Raw genomic sequence first — 23,674 nt, 5'->3', positions numbered from 1 at the left:
TTTTGTGCTGAAACAAACGGATCAACCTTGGAAAGTGCTAGCTATCAAGTCCAGCAACAATGTGTAATGCCCCTGGTAAACTAGAAAATTGATTTTTCTCCATCATTTCTGAAATTCATTTTTGTCCTTTTACAAAGGTTAGAAATTATATTTTTTTATTTTTATTTTTAATTAGCAACGCCTAATCAATAAATAGAATAAAATTGATGGTGGATAGCATTACTTCAAAATCAAACCACAATCAAAGACGCCAAACCGCCATGTGGTCCTCCATGAAAACTCTCCTTTTTTATTAGGTGAATGGAACATGCATGGGCCAATACCAAATACGCGACCGACAAAGTAGGTACTAGCCGTTAGGTAAACCACTCTCTTGAATTAGCCCATGCAGCTCAACCTCCAGCCAACAGCTAGCATCCCGGCCATTATTTAATCCATGCAAAATCATACATTTTGATCACACAATTCTCCATATATTCTTGATCACAAATTTGTTCTTGGCAAGCTCGGTCGAAATGGCTAGCAGCGGCTCATCACGGGGCCAGGACGAGCGCGCCGGGGCTGAGATCGTGCATGGAGCGGAGGAGTGCTACCGCCATTCCATAGACCTCCTGGAAGAGCTGGGGTTCCCCAAAGGCGTGCTTCCCCTGCAGGACCTTGAAGAGTGTGGGAGAGTTCGAGAAACCGGGTTTGTTTGGATGAAGCAGAGGGCCCCATATGAGCATTTCTTTGTCGGGTCGAATACCCGGGTCAGCTATGCCGCAGAGGTGACCGCGTACGTGGAGAAGTTCAAGATGAAGAAGATGACCGGCGTTAAGAGCAAGCAGGTCTTTTTGTGGGTGCCCATAACTGAGATGAGCTTAGAAGGCCCTGAAAGCCGGAAAATATATTTCAAGACTCCGATGGGGATAGGAAAGTCTTTTCCAATCACGGCCTTCATGACTGAGGAAGAGAAGCAGAAGTATTTGGAGAAGGCCAATCACGAAACTTCCTCATGAGTCATAATTTGGTTAATGCTTATATATTATGTTGATCATAATTAAGGTCCTAAGGACTAAGGAGTACTTTGCATCGGCCTTAATTATATTTCTCTTGATTTTACCTGCTATTGTTTTGTATTCTGTCTCTCTTTTGATCAGTTTTGTTAGATTTATATTAATTAAATAAATAATATATTTTAGCATGGTAGATCATGTGCATGTAACTTTTTCGTGCATTATATTTAATATGATAGGAGCAATGTTATATGAGAAAGTCTATCTAAACGTTCATTTCATGTTCTCTCCTATTCAACTTTTTAAAAAACCAACTATTTTATTAGTAAAATCAAATATTATAAATTTTTTACACGAACGGCAAACTTGACATAAGTTCTAACATAGAATTAAAAAGTTATGATTAAAGAGTTTGACTCGTTTAATTAAATAGATCAGGTTATGGTTGACTTATATAGTCTTATACATATGTTTTGACATAACCCGAACCCGATACGCAAACACGAATTGCTACTACTACTCCACATGGATAAACCTGTGAATCATATACATATGATGGTTAATTTTTCAAAAAAATTGGATGTGAAAAGGATAGGAGAAAGAAGAATACCAATTCTCATATTATAATTATATATTATATATTATATTTTAATAATAGTCTATCCAGAGCCGTCGAACCCTAGAGAGAGCAATGCCCCCCCCCCCCCCCCCCCCAACATTCTCCCTCATTTCGCCGCCTCCACCGTAGATCGACCAGAATGCGTGTATCAATGGTCCTTAGAGTGATTTATAGCGGCATGTGGCTGGCTGGCAGTGTCGTGTGGAACGCATGAGGGTGTGTTGGGTATTTGTTGTTATTGTATTTTTGTTATTTTTAAATAAAAATCTCTTCTTTCTATATCTACTTTTAGCAACGATCTATAGGGTGAAGTTTTAGTCTTTTTTGTTTCTTTTTCACAAATCCTTAGGAATAACAAATTTGGCTTCCGGTTGGTCTTTTGTTTTCCTATGGTTCATTTATGGGAGCAAACTATAGATCAGTGACAAATGAGTATTCATGTATGAAGAAGAATTGTCATTACGGTAGAGGCAGCAAAGGTGATTACGTTTGATAAAGCACAAGTAGTAGAGATTAAAAAGCCAGGAAATCAATGACATAGCAGCGAATAGAAACGTGATTTGTCGAAATTTGTTGTAGTTCTGAAACTGATTAAGATTGTAACATTTCATAGATATTGTTTTATAATAGCTCGAAAAGCTAATGTATGTGTCATAAATAATGTTTGAGATGTGAAGATTCCAAATTGTATATTTGGTATTGTATGGAGCATTTTGCCATATTTCATTGTTATATAAATGAAGAGATAACTCGTTAAAAAATAAATAAATAAATAATTGGTGTCAATATTTTTTTTCATATCATATTGACTCCAATAATTTCTCAAAAAAATAACAGCCAATCGAAAGGCTGAAGTATAATATAATGCCACGTCAGCTCTAGTGTCTACCATTATTTATGCAAAGAATAATTTCAAGAGAAATGTTAGAGGTCAATAAATTACATATTTAGCTCATATTCCATTATAATCAATAGATTTGAGGAGTTTCTCATTGACTTACGTGAGATCTACATAAGTCTATAAATCTAATGATTAATTATAAAAAATTATGGGCAAAATATGAAAAATTTATTGACCCTCGGCATTTCTCTAATTTTAATGTTTCATGAAACAAGGCGCCAAACACGTTTGCAACGTAAATTCGCTACTTGCAACAGCGGGTTTGTCACACTGATAGTAGAATATTCTTTCACTATCGCACCGAAAAAGCGCGGTCAGAAATGGCGAGAGCCCCACCTCACACCCTCTTCCGCCACTTCCAACCAATAACATACACGCCATCCCCTATCAGAACCAAAATCCCCAAAATCTCCGCCGTCCACTTCAGCACCGACGCAATGCCTGATCACCGGGAGCCCCACCCGTCACTCGAAGTCGTTTCCGGCGGCGGAGCCCGCGAGACGATCCTCCCGGCGCTCAAGACCCTGGTCCGGCCGTACACTCCGTTTCCTCTCTTCGGATGGAACCGCCACGTGGAGACCATTTTCGCCGCGTTCTTCCGGTCCATCCCGGACGTCAGGCTCCGCCGTGAGTGCCTCCGTACGAAAGATAACGGCGCCGTCGCCCTCGACTGGGTCTCCGGAGACGACCATCAGTTGCCGCCCGAGTCTCCTGTCCTCATTCTACTGGTTCGTCTAGTTTATGATTAATTTCTTCTACTATCGAATTCCTTAAATCCTCACCATTGCTTTCGAATTAAACGATTGAGATTTTGCTAACATTTATCGTTTTCAATAAAATGTGATAAATGCTGAGTTAGTTTATGATTATTTCCTGGATCAAGATACTTAAGAATTTATTTTATTAAATCCTATCTATTATATTCAAATTAAATAATTTGGATTTTGGACTAAAATGTGATAAATATTGGTACGTCAAAATTCGGGTTGAATCATCGAAGGGGGAATTAGCTAAGATTCTAATCCAATTTTCTCTATGATTTAATTTATTCAGTATTAAGGTTACATATGGTTTTCTTAGTGGTGGTAATGGATGGTTGCAGCCGGGTTTAACAGGAGGGAGTGACGACTCGTATGTGAGGCACATGTTGGTCAGGGCCAGAAGCAGAGGTTGGCGTGTGGTCGTGTTCAATAGCCGAGGCTGTGGAAATAGCCCCGTCACCACTCCTCAGGTACGAGTTTTGTTGCAGGATTCCATGGGTTTTTGTGATGCTCTAAGAAATGGTTTAATTGTTTGGTTAGTATTCCGATGAAAATGGGCTGAAAATTATTTTCAAGAACCGTACTTGGACTCAATCGACAAATTTTTATTTTTGAATAAATAACTTGCCGAAATCCTAGAATTCAGTAACACTAGATAATATGAAGAAAAAGATTACTCTAACCTCCTAACTGGACTACTTTGGCAAATTAAATAAGTTGGAAAGAGCAAGTTAATTTGTTAGAAAGGCTTTGACAATGTAAGAGGTTTAGAAAGACTATCATTAGAAATGCTTGAGAAAAGTATAATAAGCTCAGCCAAATGAATCCCTGAAGATAGCCAATACAATAACAAAGACGTGTTAGTGGCTAAACAAGTGGTAGAATAAGTTAAAAAATGTAGGTGGTTACTAGAAACAAGTTAATAATGGCACACAGGACTATTGACAAGTTGATTTTTTTTTTAAAAAAAAGTGCAAGCACAAAAACATCTAAACTAAGTAGGATGGTGTTTGCAATGCTAAACATATTCCTAAGTTCCGGAGGGCTCAATGGCTCATTCAAGGAAGAAAATAAACTAAGATAAAAACCGCAAGGGTTCATTTGGTTCCCCTTTCTTTTTGTTCTGTATTTGATGGGTATGAGCAGGTTGGTCGTTGGTCCTCCTTGTTGTAGGTACTCTTCTATTACCACTGGGTTTCTTTGTCTTTTCTTAACCCAACTAGCTTGCCTCATGGACCAATTGGATTACGTCACTTAGGCGGGTCTTACTATGGTGAAATAATATATTTTTTTAGATTATACATTTGAATTCTGTGAGGCTTCTATCATTTTATGTGATGAATTTTGCAACTTTGTTGGTGCAGTTCTATTCAGCTTCCTTTTTAGGAGATATGCGTGACGTAGTGGAGCATGTTGGTACGCGGTACCCAAAGGCTAATTTATATGCTGTTGGTTGGTCTCTTGGGGCAAACATTCTTGTTCGATATTTGGGTCAGGTATGTGATATGCTTTTTTTTTGTTTTTGACCATGCTTTTGGTTTTAGCTAAGTTTTCTCCATAAGTTGATATTCTTGTATCAATTATTTTGCTTTCTTTAAGTCATTTTTTTCTTTGATTACTGACTTCATGAGAAATGTTAACTTGGTTTTGGAAGGTTTGCTCTTAAGTTGCATATTGTGGATGCTAAGGGAGATTAACACATGAAGAGTTTTCAGTGAAATCGTAATATAACATATTGAGACACCATTCAACTTAAAAGCTTAAGCCTATAGGCTGGGTCCCATTATGTTATAAAGGAATTCTAAACCCTCATTTCCCATATCACTCCTATATAACTGGGCTGATGTGGCAGTCCCATTAGCCCTTGAATTTTATTTTATTTTTATTTTTATTTTTTCATTTCTAATAAAGGTTGATCCAAGAGTCAATTGTCATTGCTACATCAGCCTAGTGGTATGAGAGTAATATGGCAGATGAGTGTAGCATTACTCTATGTTATATTAACCACTCACATCTAATGTGGGACTTAACCTTTTTACAATACTCAACAGCACAGAACATAGTGTGGCAATAATCTTAGGTTAGCTTGTGAGTCTAGACTTGAATATGTTAATAAGTTCAGGTTGTTGTAATATCCAGTTGTTTTCTGCTCTACTCAACTCATCATCACCTTTAATCCAAAATGGTATTATACACAAATCCTTTTTTCCCATTATGCTCTACCTAAGGCCATATTCACCATTATATCATAGGCCATTCTGTGTTTTCTCAGTATCTGAACTTGTTCCTCTTTTCTTAGTAGTGCACTTGTCTTGTTGTCTGTCACATATTTGAAACCTATTCCATTTGTAAGTAGTACTTTACAGACTTATGCTGCATATCGGTTTTGAGTCAAATATTGTTCAATTTGGAGGCTCTAAAGGACAAGGGAAAAGTCAATAAGGAGTTTGGAGTATTGGGAAGAGATTTCACAACTTCAGATTTTGCAGAATGGTGTTTCATATTGTAAACTGGACAAGGAATCCCTGATATTTTGGGGCCTCTGCAGAGTGGAATGTTATAAGTTAGGATGTTGTGTTTTAATTTCAGCTAATTACAATCTCACGTGATCTTGAATACCATCAGTGCTAAAGCCACTCTCTTTGAGGAGAAGAATATTATATTTTGTTGGTTTGGTTGTAAGGAGCTACTCTTGAACTGGTTTGTTTTTGCTTGCTTCTTTCCAATTTACTGCAAATCTGCTGCTGTTTTATTTATATTTTTATTATGTGTGACTTGCAGGAGTCTCATACTTGCCCTCTTTCTGGTGCCGTGTCAATGTGTAATCCTTTCAATTTGGTCATTGCAGATGAGGACTTCCATAAGGGCTTTAATAATGTCTATGACAAAGCTCTTGCACGTGCCCTCTGTGAAATTTTTAAGAAGTAATCCTTTGTGTTCCTGCTATGTACTTAACTCGAGGTTGACTTCTAGGTTTTAGAAAGTATCACCTGAAATCTTTTGTTTTTGCAGGCATTCTCTTTTGTTTGAAGAGATGGGTGGTGAATACAATATCCCATTAGCTGCCAATGCGAAGTCTGTTAGGGAGTTTGATGAAGGACTAACCCGTGGTATGTAATGGATGTGAATAAATATCCATTTATGGATGTAATGGTACCTCATGATCTTACAAAAACTCTCATAATCCTTGCAGTTTCATTTGGTTTCAAGTCAGTGGATGACTACTACTCAAATTCTAGTAGTTCAGACTCAATAAAGCATGTTTGCATACCTTTGCTTTGCATTCAGGTAATTTCTTTACCACTTCTAGTAGTACACACTAATGAGTGAATGAGAAGGAAGAAGAATCAAATGCTAGACTTTGAACTATTTTGGCTTACTTTTTATATTTGGATATCTGAGGCATGAGTTGTAGAAGTTTTTTAAAGAATTATTTTAGGTGATCTTTGGCATGTGCTATAGCTTTACATGTGAGTGGTTTGCAGGCAGAAAATGATCCAATTGCTCCATCTAGGGGAATTCCTCGTGAAGATATCAAGGTTTGTTGTTGCTCATTGGTCTCTTGAGCCATATATGCTAGTTTTATTCCCCTTATGTTAATCTCTCAAGGTGCAATTTATTGCTTCTTCCTAGGGTGGCTAACTGCTTTTGTCAAGTTTATTTATCGACTTAATTTGCATAAAGCTTTTTCCTTGTGACTTCATATCTCCTTCAGAATCTTGTTTTCCCCCTAAAGCTTCATACCTTCACCTGGGGTCATATTCTGTTCAAATCACTTTGTAGAAAAGTTATTTTTATGCCCTTAATACTTCATATCCGTTGGACCCTGTTTTTAAGTTCATGATCCTAAGAAGTTATCTAATTAGCATTTTGTTGATCAGCTGGTAATGCAACTATAATTCCCAGGTTTGCTGGTGATTGCTATTCACTTCATACTGCTATGATTTCGATAAAATGCTGCAAGTCCTCCAGACCAGGTTGACCATGCTGGCATCGTCTCTGGATTACAAAAAATAATTAAATAACCTCTATTTGTTTTGTTCATCTCAACCAACATTAATTGTGAACTCTCCCATGTATTTTATACTATCCCAAATTGGATTATAGGATCCCAAAAACTTATATTTTGCTAAATTATTGTTTATAGTTGCTGGGAAAATGTTTTTCTCCATGTGATATGCCAAAATAATTTGTGAATATAGTGGTGATTCCCTGACCAAGGAACACTTAGGTACTTCCTCTCAGTATTCCTGAAACTTCAAAAAGAACTTCCAAATGATTGACAAGTACAAGCTCCATTACCTAGGAATAAAACATTTGCAACCACTCAAAGTGTATAAAGCATTTCAAGTATTCAGCACATTCTATCACAGGAATCTTTCATCCTATGTACATCTCTGTCTATTAGTTCTTTTGAAATTTTTTGATTTAAAAGATATTTCCCTTGATCACATGAACCTAACCAGGCTTGCGCTTCTCCATTACTACCACTTAGAAATAAAGCAGTTTTTGTATGTGATTTTCTCCTCTTTCTGCTTCCCTTTTCTTATCAAATATATCCACTGCTGTTGTTGTAGGAAAATCCAAACTGTTTGTTGATAGTGACTCCCAAAGGTGGCCATCTAGGGTGGGTTGCTGGTGTTGATGCTCCACGTGGGGCTCCTTGGACTGATCCTGTTGTAATGGATTACCTTGAGCATCTAGAGAGAGGAGCATCTAAAGGCCTTGCATCTCGTAGTAATTCAGTAGGCGTGCAGCAATGTACAGAGGGCTTGCACAGCCTAGAGGTGTAGCTGATGCATGCTTAGTATTCTTCATATATTATTTTTTGATCCATTCATACTTATAAGATGTCATAAAATTCTTTCTACGTACCTATTGTCACTTGAGCCTAGCAGATGCAACATCATTGGATCATATATTCAAAATGTTATTGTATAGAAGGAACTTGCAGAAATGAATGAACTAAAGATAAAGTATAGTCTAGATTATCTTCTATTTTATAGGGTTGACAATTTTTGACACAAGATTCGCGAACGCGACATGAACTCAACATAAAATTAGTGGATTAAGGTTGAAGGGCTTGATCCGTTTAATTAAATTTGGTTGAGTTAAGGTTACTTTATATATTCTTATACTCATGTCTCGAATTTGAACCCGACATACGTCATTTAGGACTGTTAATTTTTTATACGACTAGCGAATCTAACATAAAATTAGTGAGTTAGAGTTGAAGGAGCTGACCCGTTTAATTAAATGAGTCAGGTTAAAGTTAACGTTTATAGTCTTATACTTATAGTTTGACACAACCTAAATCCAACATGCGAATACGAATTACCGTGCAAATACGAATTGCCATCTCTACTATTTTGCCAGCTTGCATGCCATCACTCACCTGTAGAACATATTTAAGATTTGATGATGCAGTGTGACACATCATGGTATATTCCTTTTGCTCATACAAGATATCTTCAGCCTAAAAATGTTGATTCTACCTTTTCTTCTGTATGGCAGTGTTCATTTACAGGTTTAACCGCTCCCAGGGGCAATATTCGTGCAGACTTCTAAAAGCCTATGCTTGGATTTGTTCTGCACTGTTGTAAACGGTGAGCACGTTTAACAACACCCATGCTTTATTCTATCACTATTTTGGTGGTCTTCTAATTTATTGAATCCTACACAAAATCTTGACCATCAATGGTGCTGGGTACCTTTCTGGCTTGTCATTGCATGTCAAGGAATAAACAGGGTGCTTTGCTTGATGCCTATGTTTTTGGACGTTAGTTTATTGTTCTTTTATTGCGTTGGAATGGATAAGGATTCTCTAGCTCTTCTTAACACTGAGCCTTTACCTTGATTATGGTAGCTTTCTAGTATGCCTATAGGAGCTGTATAAATGCTAAAGACACTCCTGGTTTCTCTACTCTCTGGCGTGGAAGTACCATGTGACGTGGCATTGCCATGTCAGCCTAAAAGTTGTGCAGCCTCCATGGGTGGCCGAGGGGGTGGTCAATCCCAACTGAACCTCTGGAGTGGTCGGGACCACCCCCGACCTTGCGATTTGGTGGCTGCAACCACTAGATTGGGTGGTCCTAATCACCTTTATGTGGTAGTTGAGGGTGGCGCTGATCAGGAGATTGGGGAGGGGTGGATTTTTTTGTCTAACGTGGCTGGAAGTAGAAAAGAGGCAGTGAAATGATATATTACTCTTTATCATAAATCATCCCATAGGTAATCTCACATCCTTGCTTTCCCTAGAAGCTGGGCATACTCGATACAATTCAAATACAGTTGTTATTCGTATTTGGATATTGTTATTTTTAATTGACCAATAAACTGACTGTAATATTGCGTTTGAAAAGTAGGAACATAAGAAAAGGCTACAGCCGCCTCCACCATTATATGGTTTTGGTCAAGGCCACCCGAGATAGTTTAGAAAAAGATGATGCCCAAGAAGAGTCTCGAGATTTACTGGGATCTGACTAGGATACCTGTCTGCATCAAATCTGGGAAAATTTATGAGAGTGATTTTGGATGTTGCATAGAAACTAACATCAAGGATGGGAACTTTGACAGATAAACTACATAAGTGTAGTTCACATGAGAAAACCTAAATAACCATAGTATTATGTACAACCAATATCCTTTTTAAAATTTTTCTGTGCAAATAATACAAACAAAACAAGAAAAAAAGGGGGGCAACAAAACTAGCTAGTGGGGCTAATATCACTAATAGGGAGAAGGGATGAAACGGAAATACTTCCACTTTATCAGTAGAGGTGTCAAATCTAGCAAGGTTATGCATATGTCTATTTGCACGTTGATGAACTTTACTAACTTATCAAACTAGAATAAAATTCAAAAGCTAGTGGAGCTGCAAAGAGAAAAAAGTTTTAATTGCTGCTCAAGTAGTAGGTCTTGGTTCTGGCGAGTCAGCTGGTCACTGTCTATTATAATATTGTTGAGATTGTCCACCACTGCTTATCTGATGGCAAGGCAGAAGGAGTCAAGTATCACCACATTAAAGTTAATCTTAAGGAAGTTTTATAGACCATTTTAAACTCATATTTGGGATTGAACTCCCGGTCTTGAGATGGCCAGGACCATACAGATGGTGGTAAGGCCATTGTTGTCTGGTAATGGCCATATTTTATACATAAAAACTCTGTTCCTAGTCTATTTAAGGATAGGGCAAACGTGGACGGATATGTGCCTTAACAAAACAACATGGAAATCCAAAACACATGTCCAAGGGATTGGGATCAGTGGTGGGTCATGTGATATGGATTTTGTCAGTGGACACGTCATCCCTGGAATAGTGGAATGTCATCCAAGATCATAAGAGGATCCAACACTTTTTCGGAGATGGTGATAAACAAAGATCCCAATAAAGACACATGTGGTTAAAATAATAGAAGAGTTGGGGATGAGGATGAAGATGGATTCAATAATTTATTATCAAGGAGAATAAAATTGTAAACTTTCCCCAAGTCCTCATCTGAATTGATGTTCTCTTGTGCATGCTTCATATTTGGGGCCTATTACAAGTCTTTTTTTATAAGATTTAATCATGAGTCTTCTTTAATGAACCATACAGTTTCGATCATGGACAACTGCATTTCTCTTACTAATAATTAATCTTTTTATAAATTCAAGTGTCTGTTTATATTTTATGAAAATACATATTTTGTAGTAATTTACATTTTAGTGACTGAATTATTAAGTACCATATGATAATCCATATTTCAATAGTCAGTTTATAAAAAATTTGTAGTAAAAATTATAGTATCAATAGGGACGGGATTTGCTAAAAATACCAAAAACATCACAAATGACAGGTGTTTCTAAGGGCAACTAAAAGTAAGACATATACCACGTGCGCATGTGTGTGGGGACAATGATTTGCTAGAGTTTTGGCATGAGATGGGTTTAGAGCAAAATTTCTTGTTTTGTTCTTCTAGAACTTCCCTTTGTTATATCATTTTCATTTCAGGAGAGGATTTGGTCGCTAGTGCTATGAAAGTACTGGTGGTTTGGTTCCAAGTGCCACGAAGAATGATTTTGAAAAACACAACAATGAACATTAACATGTGTATAGATTGGTGGTTGTCCACCACGACCCCATAGAACCAGCACATCTAATCCTTTGGGTATCCGTTTCAAACTCATCAAATTCATCATCATATGTTTCTAATTCTTCATCATTTATGCCTATGGGATAAGAAGAAGTAGCTGATGTAGGTGCATATGCATCCATCTAAACTACAATAAAAATAAAAATAGTTTGTATTCAATATTTTTAAAACTCATACAATGTGAAAAAAATACAATGTTAAAAACACTGGAAGCATATGAAAAGTTACTATGTTAAACTCATACAATGTTAAAAAAAATTACAATGTTAAAAAAAAACAGTATATGAAAAGTTCAAAAAACTAGATGGGAATTAGATTCAGACCAATTTTGTGAATTGGTGTTTTCGAATAGAACAACTGGAAGCATTTTAATATATATATATATAAGAGAACATTCTCATAAGTTTTTGTCTAAAAACTTCAGAGTATCTATAAGCAATTTAAGAATTACAAACCATTAGCAGCCAAACAAACCGTAGAGAGCGAAAGAGAGAGTGAGACTGACCTTGCCACGGCAAACCAGATCTCCAAAACCATTAGACAGTCTAGACTCTTCCTTCTCAGCTTCAATCACAGACTCCTATTTCACACAAAGTGACAAAACATATCACTCACAATCAATGGGATAAGGTGGGAAGGCTAAAAAATTGGAGACCCAAACTAGAGATTACCTGGGTTGCGATGCGACTTTGCGAGAGAAGGGTGTCAGGCGTGCGAGTGTGCGATGGTGTGAGAGATCGACGGTGCAGGTGCTGCAGAGGGACTCGAGGGAGGAGACTTAAGTTGAGAGAGTGAGAGATTGAGAGAGGAGCGGCACTGCTGTAGCGGGACTCAAGGGAGAGGACGGAGGAGTTTTAGGTTTTAAGGAGTGCGGGCTTGTGGCGCTTCTGCTCTGCTGCATGCAAGTTTGGGGAAAAGCCGGAAAACCTTAGATAGGTTTGTATAGTTAAACCAAAACAACATCGTTTTGGTTTCAATAATAAATATAAAATTATAAAAAATTAAAAATTAAAAAAACTTATCGATCATACCGGTCATATCAGTTTTTCGAGAACAAATTATTAACTGACCGATAAGCTTATCGACATAAAATTTTTAACCGATTACCGACCAATAACTATCGGTTCGGTTAAATTCGGTAATCGATCAATAATCGGTAACCAGTTAATCTGCCCACCCCTATGTGTATCTACAAAATTTTGGTCGGACATAATGAAAAATAGATAAACAGAAAATAGAAACTGGTTTTTGTCTCACCATAAAAAATAAAAAAAAAAAAAAAAAAAAAAGCGGAAACTACGCTTACTCTCTTCAATATAGACCATCCAATTTGTGATGTATCCTACTAATTTATTATAGGGTTACATATTACTATTCACACCAATTTAACACATGTTGACTTGCTGTCTTTTAAGTTTTTTTATTTTTTTATTTTTTAAGTGGTTAACATAAAAAGTTATTTAAAACACGTCAAGTCAGCATGTATTTATCATTACTCTTTTATCTTATGCAGGGTATGTACTTTTGTCATTTTTGGTCTCGGAAAGGAGACATTCTAATCTCGATGGTAAATTAGTAGGGTACATTAATTAAATTGAAAAATTGGGGAGATATCGTAAATTGAGTAGTAGATTGAATAGGCTAAATATAATATTTTATTTTATTTTTTTGAAAAAAAAAAAGAAAAAAAGAAATGAACACAAAAAGAAAGAGGGGTTATTGAAAAAAAAATAAAAAAAAATGAAATGAACACAAAAAGAAAGAGGGGTTATTTGTATGGTGGATTCTGCCTTATCCAGTCGCACGGGACCATGTGCACAATATAGGGATAGTCCGGAGTGTTGAACATAAAGGGTGCGTATTGATATTTGAATGTCATGGTCAAACCATAAATGGAGGACATAATGAGTGTGAAAGAGAAAACTGTATGTGCCCGAAATTTTGAGCCAGGTTCTTTGTGCCCACAAAATGTTCCCATTAACTTGGACGTCAAACAGATACATAGAATATGCGAGAGAGAAATCACTTGACAATTTGCAATGTGAAACCTGAATATTATATGTGTTCCTGGGAATATGCCGGAAGAAAGGATCAGTAGTAGTGCAAAAGTTTGACAAGGACTCTGAATAATGAATATATACTTGCAAGCAATTTAGCAAAAGAAGATAAGCTTCCAAGGGCTTGCCCATGTAAGGCGGATCATCCCATTTTCTGGAATTTTGTGTTTGAATTTTATAAATTTCGGACAAGAAATATGAGATAAGGTTGGGTTCAGGGTGTCCAAACATATAGGATCCACATGCACCTTCCTCTCTCATATATAATTTAATTTATAAAAATATTTGATGAGATGTTATAGTGCTCACCAAATATAAAAATAATATATATATATATATATATATATATATATATATATATATATATATATATATATATATATATATTCATCTCTAGCATTCTCACTCATTTTAATAAAGAATTAAAAAAAGAGTGAAGAAATCATTGAGAAAAAATATTTAATTAGAATAGTAAAAGTAGATGGCTAAAAAAAAAAGGTGATTTTTTTGGCTAAAATAGAGAGCAAATTTATTGAGTCAAATGTGAATATTCATTCTAACATTGTACTCAAACGCATAATTTTTAAGGCTAAACTACAATTTTACCAAATACTTAACTGTATTTTTAAATAAGAGTGGTTGAAGTGGCATAAGATCTGGACTCTGGATATCTCATCTTACCATAACGGAGATATGGATAATTTGGCTTAATTTGGCTTAATTTGGCTTCTCCTTCCATTGGTCACCATTTAATTCTTTTTCCAAATTTGACCTGAATTCTCTTCCCTTGACCTTTCTCCTTTCCAAATTTCGACCAAGTGTTAATTCTACCCGAGGTTACAAATAATTTTTTTAAAAAGAAATTGTTTAGAGAAGGGTGCAAATTATTTAATTTAATTTTTTAAAATAAAAAATAAAAAAATAATTGAGATGAATAGAGGCTGGATTTCTTTGACTATATTAGTTGTGGCATTCAGATTATGAAGACTTAATTAAACTAAAGTCCCCTACGGCGGGCAAACCTCATATATAGAACACACACCATTTCCATGTGGTTGGATAATTAAAAAAAAAAATAAAAAATGTTTAGAGAAGGGTGCAAATTATTTAATAGTTTTTTTTTTTTTTTAAATAAAAAAATAAAAAAAAATAATTGAGATGAATAGTGGCTGGATTTCTTTGACTATATACTAGTTGTGGCATGCATTCAGATTATGAAGACTTAATTAAACTAAAGTTCCCTACGGCAGGCAACCCTCATATATAGAAAACACATACACCACTTCCTTGTGGTTAGATAATAGATAGGATAAAAGAAAAGTAGCCAAGTAAATTTAATGGGTCAAACCATCCTTTACACGCAAATGCACATTATGGAAAGGATTCTTCATCCAATATGCTCTAATTAAGCGTGTTCGAATTAAGACTTGTAATTGGGTAATTACATGAGGATATTAATTTATAATTTTTTTGGGAAAAAAATCATAATATAATTTTTAAGTTTTCATTTCATTGGAATTTTTCAATTTCAAGAATATAATTCTTAAGTTTTGTTTAAATTTAAAACATGTTCATTTAAAAATTAATAATTTATCATTTGTCACATGTGTCTCATTTAACACGTCAGAGCTTATGTCAGTACCTAATGCAATGCTACGTAACTACGGTAACAAATGTCAAGTTATTTATATAAAAAAACAAAAATGAAAGACCCATAAAAATTAATTAATTTGACACGTAAAACTTAAAAAAATACAAAATTGGAGAACTTAAAAGTGACCCGCAGTAACAAACGTTCAATAGAAGGGTCGCATGGCCTGTTGATTTCTTGAATATTTATTGACCAAAATATTTTTTTATACACGAAGGGTCACATACTTGTTCATTTCTTGAAAATTTATTGCAAATACCGAAAAAGAAATGACGAGGATGTGTGCTCCAATTATTCTAGGTGGCCTCGTTTTCACCCTGACTCGGCTTTTGAAATTTGCAAGTAGAAGAAATTGACAATAATATATATATATATATATATATATATATATATAGATGTTACAAGTAGTTTGTTTTTTCATGAGGTTTTGTTCATGCGCGTTAGATAGATTGACATAGATGCTGATGTGTCAAATGAGACACACGTCATACATGACAATCTATTAACTTTAATGGTAAGGTCATAAAGTGACTTATTTTAAATTTGAAAAAAAAACTTAAATATTGTATGTTTGAAATTGATAACTCAATAATGACGAAATTCAAATTGGATGAAAACATAGGGTTATATATGATTTTTCCCTTTGTCTAAATTGAATAGGGATGTGTGAGACCCACCTATACCCAAGATGCCCTCTCTATTTGCTTACCCGAATTGCATGCAATTCAATCCGACAAATTTAAGGATCTCTAATCATTTTACATTTCTATTTTTCTTGAGTCAATAGCCTTATTTTTACACTTTTTTTGTTCTCAAGGATAACTCAATTGGATAGGAATCATGCCTCATGAAGTGAAGGTAACTAGTTCGAATGTTCATTTCTCTTAGTTTCTCTAGAATTGAAAACTCCAAAAATAGGGCAATAATTATGCAAGAACCCATATAAAACCCACTTGTCGAGATAGGTGGTTGAGTGTTAAAATAACCAAATTCATTGTATCTAACCATTTAGACAACAAATTGCCGAAAATTGCCGAAAATTCCAATCTGTTTCATGACTTTCATCCTTCGAGGAAGCCTTTTATAGAATGACCAGGTTCACCGTACCTAGTAATTTAGACCCAAATTACTCGGGAGATAAGATATCAATTCCTTTCACCATGTCCACAAAGAGCCTATCATAGTCTGACCAAATTCCCTCTACCTTGACATCCATTAAGGTAAAATCCCCTCTATATATCCCACAAAATCTCCTCCTCGATCGTTTTAATTCATAACCCCACCAAAGGAAAATAATAATAATAATAATAATAATAATAATTTTTAAATTTAAAATCTAATAATTATTTTTAATTAACTAATTCATATCATATGATCTAAAACTCAAGGTAGGATTCACTCCCCGTTCATCTATAAATGCATCAACCCAATCATCTCTCTCCCTCAAAACTTTGCCTCCCTTCTCATCCGTAGCCTCCTCATCAACGATCAACCCTCTCTCTCTTTCTCTCTCAGTTTGCCATGGCTGAAACCAAAACCCAAAGCTTTGTCTTCCCCGACAAGAAACGAGCCGGCTCCGATGCCTTGGACGGCGAGAACTTCATCCCCACCAAGAAACAACAAATGCTCCCGGCGTGGGAGGACCCGGCGGCGGCGCTAGCGGCGGCGCGCCACGAGTTCGGCGAGCACGGAGGCGTGAACATGTCCATCGAGGCCTCCGCCACCTTCACGGTGATGGAGCCCGAGACCCTGAGCCGCATGTTCGCGGGCGAGCTCGGCCCGGACCGAGACTTCTTCATCTACAGCCGTCACTTCAACCCCACAGTGCTCAATCTCAGCCGTCAGATGGCGGCACTGGAGGGCACCGAGGCCGCGTACTGCACCTCCAGCGGCATGGCCGCGATCTCCTCCGTCCTCCTCCAGCTCGTCGGCAGCGGCGGCCACGTTGTGGCCTCCCGGGCCCTCTACGGCGGGACCCACGCCCTGCTGACTCACTTCCTCCCCAGGGCCTGCAACATTACGACGACGTTCGTGGACGTCACCGACATGGAAATGGTGAGCAACGCCATCGTCCAAGGCCGTACCAAGCTCTTGTACTTCGAGTCCGTATCGAACCCTACTCTCAGAGTTGCTAACGTGCCGGAGCTTAGCCGGATAGCCCACGAGAAGGGCGTCACCGTCGTTGTCGACAACACGTTTGCTCCGATGGTGATCTCCCCGGCTCGCCTCGGCGCTGACGTCGTCGTTCATAGTATCTCCAAGTTCATCAGCGGTGGGGCCGATATTATTGCAGGTACGTGTCCTGCTATTAACTCCCAAACGGTTGGAAATTAACTTAATAATGACGTCATAACCTACGATTAAGTAAACAAATTTTACCATGTTGGTTGGATTCCATCTAATACGGACAGTTAATATAAAACAAGACGGGTGAGTAGACATACCTATCCGAGTAATTCTAGAATTTTTATTTTTTATATTTATTTTTATCATTTTTAAAAATAATGTGATTTTTTAAAATTATTATTTAATTAAAATTTAATAATAATTAATTAAAAATTACTTTATTTTCAGAAGATACAAAAGTAACACAAAAGAGACTTGTAATTACTCGCACTTACCTGCCTCTCATCAAACACAAATTTTTGTTGTATTACATGATACATTGTTAGGTTTAAAAAGAGAACCTAACCTTTTCAAACACAAAATTTTAGGTTAAATTCTTATTACTCTTTATTGATTGGCCATAGTTTAAATAGAGAATAACAATGTCTACTTTAATCCCTATTAAATAGAAGTCATCTCTAATACAATGTCTACTTATTTTTATTAACTATATGACAATATACATTATTAATTTTTATAAAATCAAATATAGTCATAAAATAAATAATTTAAAATGAAGAGAGTCGTGCTATGGTATTATTCCCTAGCAAGATCTACTAACACTATACTTAACTTGTGGTGTCGTAATCGTGAAACCCAGACACTGTTATCATAAAAAAACAAGGGAAGTTATAAAAGATGTAACTTTTACGAGTGGTGTCATAATCGTGAAACCCAGACACTGTTATCATAAAAAAACAAGGAAAGTTATAAAAGATGTAACTCTTACGATGAGACCCACGGGGTGCATGTGTATTCATCCTATCCTATGAGTTGGTTTAATCTCGTGAATGATGGTGTCGTGCTCTGCTTTGCGAACGTGCCACGTGCTTCTTCTATATATTCCTTTGAATATTTTTGGGATTTTTTTTTTTTTTTTTGGGGGGTTGAGTTTTTCAGGACTAGGATCACAGAGCGATAATATATGTGTGTTTTCGTTTGTTGTTTAGTGGGGAAGCTGTGTGAGTGTACATGTGATGTGTTGTGTGCTCAGAGATTATATATTTCCCTTTGTTTTTGTGTGGATTGGTCCTGTGTGTGATGTTACTATGGTCCATGTCTTCATCTGTTTAGAATATTCTTTGAGAACTTCTATTTGATAACATATTTTAAAGGTGGTTGAAGGATATGTCTCTTTTAGTCTATTAAATTAATATTTATGTATTTTTAATATATAGAATCACATGTTCTAAAATAAATATAAGTCCTCCAACTTAGTTGGGATTTTTTTTTTTTTGGTTATAAATTACTGTCTAGCTTTTGATATTTGGTGCTTGATCGCTTTGATTATTCACACTTTTTTTATTTTTTAAAATAAAAATATTAACAAATAGTTCAAAATACAAAACACTCATACTCAATATATATATATATATTTTTCTTAAAAGCAAAAAAGAAACAAAAAGAAAAAAGAAAAAGAGAAAGAGAAATGCTAATAAATACTACACTTCCATCTTACTGGGTTGATGTGGTATTGCCCATTAACCTTTGGATCTGTCTCTTTTAGTGTAGTATTAATTTGTATTACTCAAAGAGATCGATGTGTTTAGTGTCATTCTTATCCATTTCATAGATTTAATGGTAGATTTACACATTTATTGTTTGTAGCGAGATGGACAAGAGACGTGTAAAAGAATAAAAGCAAACATTGCTCTTATTTAAAAAATAAAAAAAGTACCCTTTAAAAAGTATTAACAAACTTAGCAAATGACAGGAGCTGTATGTGGGCCTGCAAGCCTTGTGAACTCCATGATGGACTTGCACCAAGGAACTTTGATGCTTCTTGGGCCAACAATGAACGCCAAGGTTGCCTTTGAACTATCAGAGAGAATTCCTCACTTGAGCCTGAGAATGAAGGAGCATTGCAACAGAGCACTGGTTTTCGCCACAAGGATGAAAAAGCTTGGCCTCAAAGTCATCTACCCGGGGCTGGAAGATCACCCAGAGCACACTCTCTTGAAGTCCTTCGCCAACAAAGGCTATGGGTTCGGCGGAATTCTGTGCGTTGACATGGAGACAGAGGAAAGGGCTAACCGGCTGATGCATCACCTGCAGAATAGCACCCAGTTTGGGCTCATGGCGGTTAGCCTGGGATACTATGAGACCCTCATGTCCTGCTCTGGAAGCAGCACAAGCAGTGAGCTGAATGATGGGGAGAAGGAATTGGCTGGAATTTCAGCAGGGTTGGTGAGGATGTCGATTGGATACATTGGGACATTGGAGCAGAGATGGAGCCAGTTCGAAAAGGCACTTTCCAGGCTCCAGGATTCGGCTTCTTTCAACAAGTATAATTGACCGACCATTTTCTTTTGTGTCCATTGCTGGAATAATGTTTCTTGGCGTAGTTCTGTTTGTTGTTCTTGTTCATGTTTTACTTGAATGAGTGCTTCCGGTCTCTTATTTCAGCTCCGGATTTTAAAAATACATATTAATAGTTTTCCTTTGGACTGTGTAATCACCTTTTGTATATAAATAAATAATCCACCTTAAGCTTCCCCCTAACTTCTTTTGTGCGTTTGTACTAGAGCGTCTTGCGTGGTCATTTCGATGCTTAAGTTAGAATTTGTTCTTTTTATGGAACATTTTCCTGCCCGTTGTTGGTTAGGGGAGAGTTTCATAGACTATCAAATTTGATTCTTTAACCCTCACTCCGTTGGACATACATTCTTGAGTCTTCGTATATTTTGAAAGAAAAAGTAATACTGATCTCTAGTATAAGGACATATGGGTGGAGTGAAAACGAGTAGACGGAAGAAGAAGATTATGTGAATATACTTATTTGAAATCTCGTATCATTGCAATACATATCTCTCGCCTTGCAAAAATGCTGAAAGAATTGGTGTTTTGCTGAAAGAATTGGTGTTTTGATAACAAGTCTGGCATGGTTGAGAATATATTAATTTAACTCAATTAGGAGAATATTTCAAATCAAAATATCTTCTTAAAATTGATCTACACCTTGCCAACATTTTATAGGTGAAGGGATTAGTGGGAAATGAAGAAGTTACATGTGGTCACGATATGATACTGTCAATTTATGTTTATTAACTATCTTGTTGAGAAGATTAGTAATGAATTTATTCCTATGGTGTAAGACAGTATAAGATGCAGAGTGATTAAGGATGAACTTAACACTCTTAATAGGTCTATAATCCCTACTTGTTGGGATAGAGTGTTCCCCGCACACTCCAAGGATTTAGATAAAAGAATCTAAGAGTACAATTTTGAATAAAATCACAGAAAATGTATCATCTAGGAGTGCGTACTTAAAAAAAATTGTAATTTGAAAATGTAAAAAAATTGACGTTTTCAAATTGTAGGCATAGTAGCTTGTTTTTAAAAATGCACGACTTTAAAAGTTAAACCCTAATCTTAAAGGTCAAATTACAATTTTACTAAATATGTTTTCTCGCCATAGTCATTCAAATCTAGTTCACTTATTTTTCCAAGTGGATCAAAAACTAGTCCTGCTTATGGGGCTCTCAAACACAAGTTGTTATACCCCTGAAATTGGGTGCACAAGTTTGGGCTAAGCCGAAAAAACCCATTACTTAAATCTGAGTTAGGTATGGTGGCCCCGCTAAACACAACTTCCTGTGCCTAGGCTCCTAGCCAGCTTAATGGGCCAGCGTTTGGTCTCTCCACGAAAAAGCCATAAGGTATGAGGGCCTTGGTTAAGCACAAATATGAAAGGGTCATAGTCTTTTTCTAAATTGGATTAAAGGAATTCTTTCAACAGTTAGTTCTTGTGTTGGTTTAATTCAGTTTCAAAATGCAGATGATATTGTTCATAGGCTCAAACACTAATATAGAATGCTCAGAATCCAATCTCCACCGTTCATAATGTAGATTCATGTGTTATGAACGTCCTTGCAAAATTTCAGCTCAGTCGGATTACAAACGCTCATCGATCGGAGCTGTTGATCAAGACTGGACAGGCCAGGTCCGGACATGCCTTCCCCGTGTCCGAACCGCAATTCCAGAAACCTTATTTTTGCTCCGCAAGGCCATGTCCGGATAGCCCATTAACCTGTCCGGACACCCTGTACCTATTATGCCCAAAAACATGTTTTTAGTGGGCCCAGGTCTAGGGTTTGATGTACTGATATATATACATCATTATAGAAAAGACACGAATTTTCACCCCTAAAGAGTTCGTGTGAGGCTGTGCTTGAGTGATTATTTTGTTGTGAGCCAAATTGATTCCTCTTAGAGGATTTTTGTTAGTTTTGATTATGTGCTTAATTGAAGTCTATCGGAAGGGTCCGATAAAGGAGAATCACGTTGAAGAAGATTGTGAGCGAGGAGACAAGTTGGAGGCTTGTCGATCTTACAGAGTCAAGGTCTTGCAAAGGGTTGTAAGTGTTCCTAGTGTTTGTAATCTCTGAATAATCTTTTGATAGTGATTTCCTAGGTTTGGCTGCCCTAGAAAGGTTTTACTTTTAGAACGTTTTCTAAAAGGTTTCATCTTCATCACCAAAATTTTTGTGTGTGATTGTTTATATTTTGGTGATTGTTTGCTTTGATAAATATCCGCTAATTCCGCATAAAATTGTGATATTTATCTGTTTAGAGTTTTTCAAACACGATCCATTAAACTGATTATAGTATGTGATTCTCACATGTATTTTTAATAAAATTAATAGAACATGCATGTAAGAATTACTTGCTCTAAAGACAGACGTCAATTTAATAGACTAGATTCGAAGAATTTGTTTTTAACCCCATTTGGAGAAAAAAACTTTGTCTATATGCCATCTAGTTATAAATGAACAATAGAATCATCTAACCAGTCATATCCCCAATGGAAAGAGATTCTAACTTATGAATTGTCATGCTTTGGGGATGCAAATGTCATTTTCAGTTGATATTAAAGGCCATAATAACCAGCCTAGCTAGCATTTTATTTTGTTCCTGATGAATTACTAGCCTAGTCTTTAGCTATGGGGTTCAATGTGGGAATCTAGGAGGCTTGGGCTTTTGTGCCACATGCTACTATAGTTTTAATTATAAATTTTTTATAAACTAACATGATATATAGTCCACGTAACACTTATTATGCTAGTTACCAAACAATTAAATTTGACTATGGTTAACGTGACACTTATCACGTCAGTCACTTAATAATTAAATTTGATTATGGTTGCTGTAACAATATTAAATAAACTATCACGTCAATTTGTAAAGAGATTACAGTACCCCAAACATTTTTGAGCCTGAGAACTTGGCTCTTCACAGTTTTTCCCATTCTTTTAGTGTATTGGTCAATATAATTCCATTAAACTACAAAATCTTATTTTCAATTTATCCATCATGATTTCATATAAAATTTAGTGGAAAAAAGCAGAACCACCTAAGTTTTCCTTATTTTGATATAGTCCAAGACAAGAATCCTTACTTAAACAGGATAATAAAGATATGTCCTTAGAATAATTAATAGCTAGCATCTTGACTCTTCCACTTACACTTGCAGCATCAAAATAAGAACAACTTACGAAAAAGAAAAATTGCATTAATTTGTTCTGTTCCATTTAGACACATAAATCATGAACCACTTCTGGAGTTTGTCTAATAAATTATTAATAATAATAAAAAAAAACTCCATTATTCTTAGAAATTGTATCATTCAGTCAGCAAAATTGCTGTTGAATATTCCACTACACTTTCATTTTACATCATAATCATGACCAAAGAAACCCCAATTAATTCTCTAAGGAATATGCTAGTAACACTCTCATTTTACTCTCATTATCACGTTAATCCCTTCAAAAAAAACTTTACCAACGTGGCAATACAACGTGCTACTGCTACAGCAGTTCAATTTTGTTTTATCAAGTTTTTCTCATGGAGTCATGGGTGAGAATTTTCGGAGGTGGTCACAATCACACACCCCTAACGGACAATCTGGTGGTCGACCAGGCGACATGAGGATAAATTTTTTTGTTAGACGATACCATATCAAATCAAAGAATAAAGAAAAGAAACGAAATAGGAGTGTCGGTAGCATTACTCAATTCTCTAATAAATGTAAGTCTTAAAATGATTGTCAGCAAGATTTCTCTTGAATATTCCACCCAAATCAATACTAGCCATTTGACTGACAATTGAAAGTGGGCATGGTCACCCACAAGACAGGCACATATATATTCTAGCATTCACAAACTAAAATC

At 36.2% G+C, this 23,674-nt stretch overlaps 3 protein-coding genes across 7 annotated transcripts; all 3 read left to right on the top strand.

Annotated features, from left to right (window-relative positions):
• The first annotated feature begins 464 nt into the window (after nucleotides 1-464).
• Nucleotides 465-1,188, top strand: LOC132176138 (DUF538 family protein (Protein of unknown function, DUF538)). Its single transcript, XM_059588267.2, has one exon. The coding sequence runs from the start codon at nucleotides 516-518 to the stop codon at nucleotides 996-998; it is 483 nt and encodes a 160-aa protein (XP_059444250.1). The 5' UTR covers nucleotides 465-515; the 3' UTR covers nucleotides 999-1,188.
• A 1,580-nt stretch (nucleotides 1,189-2,768) lies between these two features.
• Nucleotides 2,769-13,039, top strand: LOC132176733 (esterase/lipase/thioesterase family protein). 5 transcript variants are annotated; one of them, XR_015911722.1, is made up of 9 exons: nucleotides 2,769-3,243; nucleotides 3,618-3,746; nucleotides 4,641-4,772; nucleotides 6,058-6,200; nucleotides 6,289-6,386; nucleotides 6,470-6,564; nucleotides 6,762-6,815; nucleotides 7,854-8,882; nucleotides 12,925-13,039. XR_015911722.1 is itself a non-coding variant. In XM_088514657.1 (8 exons), the coding sequence occupies exons 1-8, from the start codon at nucleotides 2,836-2,838 to the stop codon at nucleotides 8,067-8,069; spliced, it is 1,275 nt and encodes a 424-aa protein (XP_088370783.1). In that variant the 5' UTR covers nucleotides 2,769-2,835; the 3' UTR covers nucleotides 8,070-9,126. The 5 variants fall into 5 exon arrangements, 2 of the variants coding, with proteins under 2 accessions (XP_088370783.1, XP_088370784.1); XR_015911723.1 differs by lacking the exon at nucleotides 12,925-13,039 and adding an exon at nucleotides 9,143-9,368; XR_015911724.1 differs by lacking the exon at nucleotides 12,925-13,039 and adding an exon at nucleotides 9,015-9,125.
• A 3,400-nt stretch (nucleotides 13,040-16,439) lies between these two features.
• MGL (methionine gamma-lyase) lies at nucleotides 16,440-19,999 on the top strand. Its single transcript, XM_059586867.2, has 2 exons — nucleotides 16,440-17,412; nucleotides 19,219-19,999. Exons 1-2 carry the CDS (start codon nucleotides 16,641-16,643, stop codon nucleotides 19,797-19,799), a joined length of 1,353 nt encoding a protein of 450 aa, XP_059442850.1. The 5' UTR covers nucleotides 16,440-16,640; the 3' UTR covers nucleotides 19,800-19,999.
• The last annotated feature ends 3,675 nt before the right edge of the window (nucleotides 20,000-23,674 follow it).

The sequence above is a fragment of the Corylus avellana genome, chromosome 3 (genome assembly GCF_965113065.1).
Source record: "Corylus avellana chromosome 3, dhCorAvel1.hap1.2, whole genome shotgun sequence".
Classification (NCBI taxonomy): domain Eukaryota; kingdom Viridiplantae; phylum Streptophyta; class Magnoliopsida; order Fagales; family Betulaceae; genus Corylus; species Corylus avellana.
The sequence above is the reverse complement of the archived record's forward strand: the minus strand, read 5'-3'. Positions and strand labels throughout refer to the sequence as shown.